This window comes from Pteropus vampyrus, unplaced genomic scaffold (assembly GCF_000151845.1).
Source record: "Pteropus vampyrus isolate Shadow unplaced genomic scaffold, Pvam_2.0 Scaffold595, whole genome shotgun sequence".
Taxonomy (NCBI): domain Eukaryota; kingdom Metazoa; phylum Chordata; class Mammalia; order Chiroptera; family Pteropodidae; genus Pteropus; species Pteropus vampyrus.
In genome coordinates, this window is record NW_011889376.1 from 177,606 (window position 1) to 186,719 (window position 9,114).

The following is a 9,114-nucleotide window of genomic DNA, read 5'->3' on the forward strand; positions in this document are numbered from 1 at the left end:
TGTTCTACTTCTTTAAAAAATGCCAATGAGATTTTGTTGGGGATTGCATTAAATCTGTATAATGCTTTAAGTAATATGGTCATTTTAACTATATTGATTCTTCCAATCCAAGTAGACGAAACGTCTTTCCATTTCTTTGTATCTTCTTCGATTTCTTTTAATAGGGTCTTGTAGTTTTTATTATACAGGTCCTTCACATGTTTCGTTAAATTTACTCCTAGGTATTTTATTCTTTTTGTTGCAATTGCAAAAGAAATTATTTTTTCCACTTCTTTTTCTGACACTTCGTTGTTAGAGTATAGGAACGCTGTGGATTTTTAAATGTTGATTTTGTAACCAGAAACTTTACTGTATTTGCTTATCTTTTCTAGTAGTGTTCTTGTGGAGTCTTTAGGGTTTTCTATATAGAAAATCATGTCATCCGTAAATAGTGAGTTTGTCTTCTTAGTCGCCTATTAGACACCTTTTATATCTTTCTCTTTCCTGATTGCACTTACTAGGACCTCCAATATTATATTAAATAACAGTGGTGACAGTGGACAGCCTTGCCCTGTTCCTGATCTTAGAAGAAAGGATTTTAGTTTTTCACCATTAAGTAAAATGTTGATCGAGGTTTTGTCATAGAGGACCTTTATTATGTTAAGGTACTTTCCTTCTATTCCAATTCTATTAAGTGTTTTGACCATAAATGGATGCTGTATCTTGTCGAAGGCTTTTTCTTCATTTATTGATATGACCATATGATTCTTATTTTTCAATTTGTTTATGTGGTGTATCAAAATAATTGATTTGCATATGTTGAACTACCCCTGTGCCCCTGTGATGAAGCCCACTTGATCGTGGAGTATAATCTTTTTAATCTATTGCTATATTTGGTTCATTAGTATCTTATTTAGGATTTTTGTATCTGTGTTCATGAGAGATATTGGTCTGTAGTTTTCTATTTTTGTGTTACCTTTACCAGGTTTGAGGATCAGAGTAATATCGGCCTCATAAAATGTGTTGGGAATTATTGACTCCTCTTTGATTTTTTGGAAGAATTTGAGGAGAATAGGTACTAAAACATCTTTGAATGTTTGGTAGAATTCACAGGTGAAGACATGTGGTCCTGGACTTTTAGTTTTTGGTAGGCTTTTGATGATTGTTTCAATTTCATACTGCTGATCAGTCTATTTAGATTTTCCAGTTCTTCTTGATTCAGTCTAGGAAGATTGTATTTTTCTAAGTACTGGTCCATTTTTTTTAGATTATTAAATTTGGTGTTATATACTTTTTCATAGTATTTTTGTATGATCCTTTCTATTTCTGCTATGTCAGTCATAATTTCCCCTTCTTTCATCCCTGATACTGTTTATTTGTGTCCTTTCTCTTGTTTCTTTAGTGAGTCTAGCCAAGAGTTTGTCAATTTTGTTAACATTCTCAAAGAACCAGCTCTTTGTTGCATTTATTTTTTCTATTGGTTTTTTTTTTTTTTTTTGATGATTTTTTTCCATCTGCTGACTTTAGGCCTCATTTGTTCTTTCTTTTCTAGTTTTTTAAGATGAAGCGTTAGGTTGTTTATTTGGGCTCGTTCTTGTTTTTGGAGATAGCCCTGTAAAGATATGAACTTTCCTCTTATGACTGCTTTTGCCATGTCCCATAAGTTTTGATATGGTTTACTATTATATTATTCGTTTCTATCTATCTCTGATCTCTTTATTTCTTCAGTAGCATGTTGTTTAATCTCTATGTATTTGTGGTTATTTCTGCTTTCTTTTTGCAGTTGATCTCTAGTTTCAAAGCATTATGATCAGAGCATATAGTTGGTATGATTTCAACCCTCTTATACTTGTTGAGGCTATCTCTGTGTCCCAGTATGTGGACGATTCTTGAAAATGTTCCATGTGCACTGGAGAAGAATGTATAGCAGCTGTTTGGGGATGAAAGGCTCTGTAAATGTCAATTGTGTCCCGTTGGTCTAAGGTATCATTTAAGGATGTTATTTACTTATTGATTTTCTGTTTGGATGATTTGTCCATATCCGACAGTGGGGTATTTAGGTCCCCTACTACGATGGTGTTTTGGTCTGTTTCTCCCTTTAATTCTGTTATTAATTGCTTTATATATTTCAGGGCTCCCTGATTGGGAGCATAGATATTAATGTGTTATGTCTTCTTGTTGCAAGATTCCCTTTATCATTATGAAGTGTCTCTCAGTATCTTTCTTTACCTTTTTTATTTTGAAGTCATCTCTTCCGATATTAGTATTGCTATTCCTGCTTTTCTCTGAAAGCCATTTGCTTGAAATATCATTTTCTACCCTTTCACTTTGAGTCTATATTTGTCTTGGAGCTGAGACGTGTCTCCTGGCGGCAGCATATGGTTGGGTTTGGTTTTGGATCCATTCAGCAACTCTGTGCCATTTCATTAGTGAGTTCAGTCCATTTACATTTAGGGTGATTTTTGAGATATGAGGTCTTCTCATAGCCATTTTATCTTATGCTTTCTGGTAACTCAGTGTTTCCATTGCTTACTTGTCCTTGTGTTTCTGTTTTCTTTATTTGTTTGGCTTTTATGGGTTTTGCCTCTAGTTCTTATTTTATGTTATATACTTCATTTCTGAATCTTTGGTGTGCAGTTACCATTACAAATATGAAAAGGATAGTTACATATATACAGTCGTCTATTTTCTTCTGCGTGTGCCTTATCTCCACTCCCCTTTGTAAATCTGGATGTTTGAATCCTCCCCTTTTCTGACATTGCTATCTCAATTTGTCCCTATGTATGCTGAAAGTTCATTACTATCTTGCTTTAGCAATTCTCTTATTATTTAAGCTTATAGTGCTCTGTTCTTAGTAAGGATTGCACTCCTCTGCTTTATTTGCCTTATAGTCACTTTACTCCTAATTATTTGTTTTTTGTTGTTTTTTGTTTTAGGTGAGATGACCACTTTCAGTATTTCCTGCAGTGCAGGCCTCGTAATGGAGAATTCCCTCAATTTTTGTATGCCTGGAAAGGTCTTAATTTCTCCTTCATATCTAAAGGAGAGGTTAACTGGATACATTATTCTAGGCTGGTAGTTCCTTTCACTTAATAGTTTAAATATTTAGTTCCATTCATTTCTGGCTTGTAAGGACTGCATTGAGAAGTCTGATGATAATCTAATAGGTTTTTTTTATAAGTTACTGGTTTCTTTTCCCTTGCTTCCTTCAGAACTCTATCCTTGCTGTCGATTTTCGATAACTTTAATAGAATGTATCTTAGGTGACGGCCTTTTAAGGTTGAGAAAATTGGGGGTTCTGTTAACTTCTTGATTCCAAGCTCCAGCTCTTTTTTTAGATTTGAGAACTTCTTGTCCACTATTTGTCTGAAAATGCTTTGTAGTCCCTGATCCTTTTCCTCGCCTTTGATAATGTCCATTATTCTTATGTTTCCTCCCCTGATAGTATCTGCTAATTCTTGTATTTCTCTTTCATTATTTTTCATTCTTCAGTTTCTCCCTTCTTTGTTCTGATTTATTTCTAGATTTCTGTCTTCAATATCACTTATCCTTTCCTCTATTTGGTCGACTCTATTTCCCAAGCTTCCTATTTTATTTTTCCACTCTTGTAGTATGTTTTGTATCTCCAGAATATCTATTCTCTTCTTTTAGAGGGTTTCAATCTCCTTGCTCTGCTCATCTAGTTGTTTTTACAATTCCTGAAATTCTTGATATGACTCATTTCAGAACTCACTGAATTCTTTGTCATTTAAGTCGCATAAATTTATGTCTGTAAGCTTATTTTCTGGAGAGTTTTCTTTTTCTTTCTGAGATGCCTTGTCACCTTGGTTGTTCATGGTATTTAGTGGACTATTTCTCTGCCTTGGCATTAATAAAAGAGTATTCTGTTGTTTTTCCAGAAAGAAGATTTATTATATAAAGATCTCTCTTTAGCTTGCTACAAAGAAGGTGCTTTTCTTCTGGTTTCCAGTAGGTGATGTCTAAGCCTCTTGGGTCCCTGCTTTATATAAAGCCAAAATAATTTTTTTTAAATTTTCTCGTAGAAATTTAATCACACTCACTACTCTCAGTTTCAGTCCTTGTCACTCTGAGCAAGAGTTTTGATAGCATTTGTTCAGATTCCTCTGGGACTCCATGGTGGTCAGTCTCTGATGGTGGGGGATGGGTCACTCTGGGTTGGGAGTTGGGGGTTGCGTTTGGCCTCAGTTTTGCAACTGTGGCCAGTAAAATTCAACTGTTGTTTCTCTGCGGCCCTGTCTCATTTCTCTGCTTTCTGCCATGGTGACTGGGCCTTGCTGTCAGCTGAGTAGAGTCCTAACACTTCCAGGCAGGACTGTTCAGGGAAGTCACCACACCTTCTCCCCTCTCCCTCCTCCTACAAGGGGCTCTGATAGCTGTGAGAGGCAGCTTCTTTATTTCTCCCAGTCCATCATTTGACCTTTGGTAGCTCTTATGCTCAGATCCCACGCTCAGCTCTGCTAGTGTGCAGTCTGGGTGTCTTTTGTTGAGTTTTAGATGTTCATCTTATTGTTGTTTCAAGGGGAAAGATGTGGGGACATCTCTCACCCTGCCATGTTTCCCAGCTCCATGATTTGGCAATTTCTTTTAAATATGTCAATTTCATTATAAATTTAAGATACCCATATAATTGAACTTTTGTCATCACATATATTTATTTTTAAAAATTAGCAAATATTGGACCACAACATGAACGTTATGACTACATTACTGAAAAACATTGTTGACTAGAGGCTTAAACTAGATATATTATCTTTCAACTACATTTACTTTGTGATTATTAATATAATTCACTTAAATATTTTTCTATCAGAGTAAATCAAACAAATTATATTATGATTCTAGTTTTCCCTCTGTGTACTCTTCATGTGTCTGGATTAGAAGACAATGTTTTATGAGCTGTATAAATTGTTGATAACAACAGAAAAAGGAAAAATGCAAAAAACATATACACAGATCACCACACTTCCATATGCCACATTGCAGTGGGCTTATTTTCTTTTGGGTAAATAAAATAATGAAGGATTACAATTTTAAATACTTGTTAATTTCTCTTAAAACTGTTATTTCTGTTAGATGGGCATGACTGACTCGATATTACTACATACTGAAGAGACCCAGAGTTACAAAAAGAAAATATCTATGATTCTTGAAGAATTTAATAATATAGAATCAACTTTTCTAATTAATGTAAACCCACTTTCAAAAATATAACCAGAAGGGAGAAAGAACAAAGAATGGGATAGTTTCTTAAACTATATAAATGTCTAACCAACGCACTGTATACTTGAAACTAATAATAAAGTAAAATTTAAAAAATATATATATAATTTTAATACAGGGCAGAATACTGCAAAAATTTTGACCTCAATATAAAAAACATTCAGTTTACAAAGATGCAGAGAACCAACAACAGTCACTTATTAAACTGTAGTAATGAAATTTGGCACACATTACTTTATTTTTCCTTTATATTAACTATCATAGCTATTAAGTGTCAGACCCAAGATTCAAAGCTGGGTCTCCCTCATGGTGCACACACTTTTCTCCATTTTTTCTGCCTCTTATTATACCATGGCTTCATTCTGCAACTGACCACTCTTGACACCCCTTCTAACCACACCCACTGAAATAAACAAAACACTATTCTTGATGCATTTGAATATTTTTTAAGCTATTAAGAATAGAGAAACATTATGAAATAAGTAGTAATCCAAACGGACTCTACATTACATAGCTAGAAAAATAAAATTAAAAGAATTATTGATTCTTTTCCTCATTATAAGAAAATGCAAGGACCCAGACAGTTACACAGGTCAAATATTTTCTTGCCCGCACTAACAAATTTCCTGATGGTTTTATTTTGAGTTGGTCTGCCTTCTTCCAACAAGAAAAGGCAAATGCACACTCCATTAGGAACGTTCTCATTACTCCTACAAACATAAATTCAATATTTTCAACTATTTTTGTTTGTTTTATTTGAGGAAGAATTGTTTTTCCATTCTTTGGCAGAATCTGCATAACTCACATTGTGATGAGTTCACCTATGCAATAGTCAACAATTAAAGAATACTAGGGATTTCATAACATATTTGACCTTAAAATTTTAGGTCTTGCCTCCTAAAATATTTCAAAAATGATCTGAAAATTTCTCTTACCTATAGAACAGCAAATGCATGTTTAGGCACATTATGAATGTGGTTTGTTTAGGTTGCCTATATTCACTTACTCAACATTCGTAAAACCCATAGGAGATGCCCAAAGGGGAATCTGCCCAGTCGCCTTCTGATTCAAAGCAGCAACATGATGATTTAAATAACAAAAATGTAAATGGTTCTGGAGTAATATGCTATGTGTTGATATTTATAAAACAAATAAAGTTATTTGTCTGTTTTAAAAAGATGCTCTAAGGGAAAAAAAAATATGTGTTTTGACAGGAGATAAGAAATTACATAGCTCTGACACTCGGCTGGCACTAACTTTTCTGAGAAACAATGTCCTCATCCTGGCAAAATGAGCCATTTTATATTGCAGCATTCTGTAAAAAATGGTAAAGTATGATAACATGAAGCCACAATATACCTCTTGCAGAATCTAATAGATGCATTTATAGTCAATCAAATTCATTGCACTTTTACTCTGTTTAAATGATAAAGTGCTGTTATTTAAATGAATAAAGTATATATTTAAACTTATTAGAAGATTATTAGTAGTAATAATAAATTACAAGTAATAAAAACGCCCCCAAAATGCCATTGAAATGTGGAGGAAACATTACAACTTTAAAGCTCTGTAGGACTTTATAAGTCATGTTATTTTGTCAATCCTGAATACCAATGCACAGTTTACTCAGATTAAATAAAAATCATCTATCAATCAATCGATCAATCAATCGATATATGCACAAACAATAAGCACATGCACAGATGCACCTAGGACCAAAAGAGAAAAATTTAACATTAATAGACAGGTGGCCCAGTAAAATTTTATTTTTCATCAGTTATCCAGAAGCTCCCCACCCTTACCCAGGCTCAATCAGAGTATTACAAAAAGACTGTGAGAAACTGTGAGTTATAAATCACTCAGGATCTCAGGAATACGAAAAGAACAAGGCTTCACCTGGAGGGAAAATTGCGAAGGAGAATGTCATTTGAGTAAGGCAGGTACACTAGGAAGGAAATCGCCAACAGGGAGGTAGCTTCTGGAAGACGTAGGCAAGTACTTCAGAAAGTACTGTTGCAGCAATATCTAATGTCTAAAGTGCACAGTATGCCTCCAGCTGGCAAGAACTGTTTGGACATAAGAAACAGCAGATAGAAAGTACTCCTGAAGCAAGCTTAGCTCTGAGAATTAAAGTGGCAACACAATAATATTTTCAGACCAACATAACAACACGAGAGCACCCCAGAAGCCTCCTGTATTCTGTCTTTGAGTCACAATCTCCCTTGTAAAGATAATCTTATTCTGAAGCAATGATTAATTTTTGTAATTGTTAGTTTTTTAAAAGTTGGGATCATTGAGTTTTAATATAATACAGAAAATTTACCATTTATAAGTGTCAGTAGTATGAAATTTAATGGACATATGTGATTGTGTAAACACAATCACATTACAGATCATTTTTGTCTCCTTAAAAAGTCTAAACTGTTTTGTAGTCACTCAACTCCTTTTACCCCTCGGTTCTGACACAAACGGATGTATCAGATGTGTTCTTCATTGTCACAACTTTGCCTGGTACAGAAGGTGATAGAACTGAAATAAAATCGTATGCAACCTTTGGAGTTCGATTCCTTTCACTTAGCAGGATGTATTTGAGAGTCATCTTTCTCCGGAACATATCGGCATTCGTTCCTCTTAATTGTCGGATTAAGACAATTCCATAATATGTATTCCATATTAAAGTTGCCCCAGTTTAGTATATCCATTCAATAGTTGCTGGACATTTGGACTGTTTCCGGTTTTAGAATATAGTGCCTAGAGCTGTTATAAACATTGGCGTACAGGTCATTGTGTATACGCATGTTTCCTTTTGTCTCGGGTAAATAACACAGTGATTTTGCTGCACCCTTTTGCTTTCCTACCAGAATGGATGAAAACATCAGTTGCTCTGCATCGTTGTGAGCCCTTTGGACTCTCATTTATTATTATACTTTTAAAATGCTAGTCATTCAGATGACTAAGAGCAGGGAACACGATGTGGTTTTAAATCATATTTCCTTAATCACAAATGATGTCAAATATTTTTTATATGCTTAATTCACATCTATGTATCTTCTCTGATAAAATGTCTGTTCAAATTTATATCCATTTTTTATTGTTTATCTTTCCTTTTGTTTTTATATTTTTGAGATTTTAGGTTTTTTTACATATTCTGGGTTCATGTTCTTTATCAAATAGCTCTCTAGCAAATACTTTGTATAAGTCTGTGGTTTCTTCATTTCTTCAACAATGTCTTTCACAAAGCAGATTTTAAGTGTGATGAAGTACAATTTATCATTTTTTGCTCCTATTGTTCATGCATTATGTGTTTTATACAAAAACTTGTGACTAAACTATGGCCACGCAAAAGTTGTCATAGTTTTCCTTTAGAAATGTTATAATATTAGATTTTATATTAAGATCCAAGATTCATTTTGAGACAACTTTTATATATGACAATTCCATATATAGTACAAAAAATGATTCAGTCAATGTCTCTTTTTTGTGTGGCATAAAGCTTTTCTTCATATTCAGCATCATAATATGTAGCATAAAAAAAAAAAAACAATTATCCTTCTCCAAGGATTTTCTTTAGCAACTTTGTCAAAAATCAATTGACTATATTGCTTGGCTCTATGCTGAAGAATCTATTCAGTTCCATTGATGTAGATATCTATTTCTTCACCAATGCCATACTTTCCTAATTATTTTAGCTTTGTGGTATAATTTGAAATCAGATTATGAGTCCTACTTTATTCTACTTTTTCAGAATTGATTTGACTGCCTTAGTTCCTTTGCCTTTTTTATAAATTATAGAATTAACTTGTTCATTTCCATAAAAAAAAAATTCTTGTTTAGTTTGTAGTGGTGTTGCATTGAATATATAGATCATTTCAGTTATATTTAGTTAAGAGATCC

The 9,114-nt window shown here is 33.7% G+C and overlaps 1 protein-coding gene across 1 annotated transcript in view; it reads left to right on the forward strand.

Moving 5' to 3' along the window:
* LOC105308605 (olfactory receptor 8K3-like) overlaps window positions 1–1,689 on the forward strand; it is an 8,808-nt gene extending 7,119 nt beyond the window's left edge. The window contains exon 2 of the mRNA XM_011384599.2: window positions 1,552–1,689. Coding sequence (XP_011382901.2) covers window positions 1,552–1,597 — 46 coding nt within the window. The 3' untranslated portion in view covers window positions 1,598–1,689. The remainder of the gene's footprint in view (window positions 1–1,551) is intronic.
* Window positions 1,690–9,114: the final 7,425 nt, after the last annotated feature.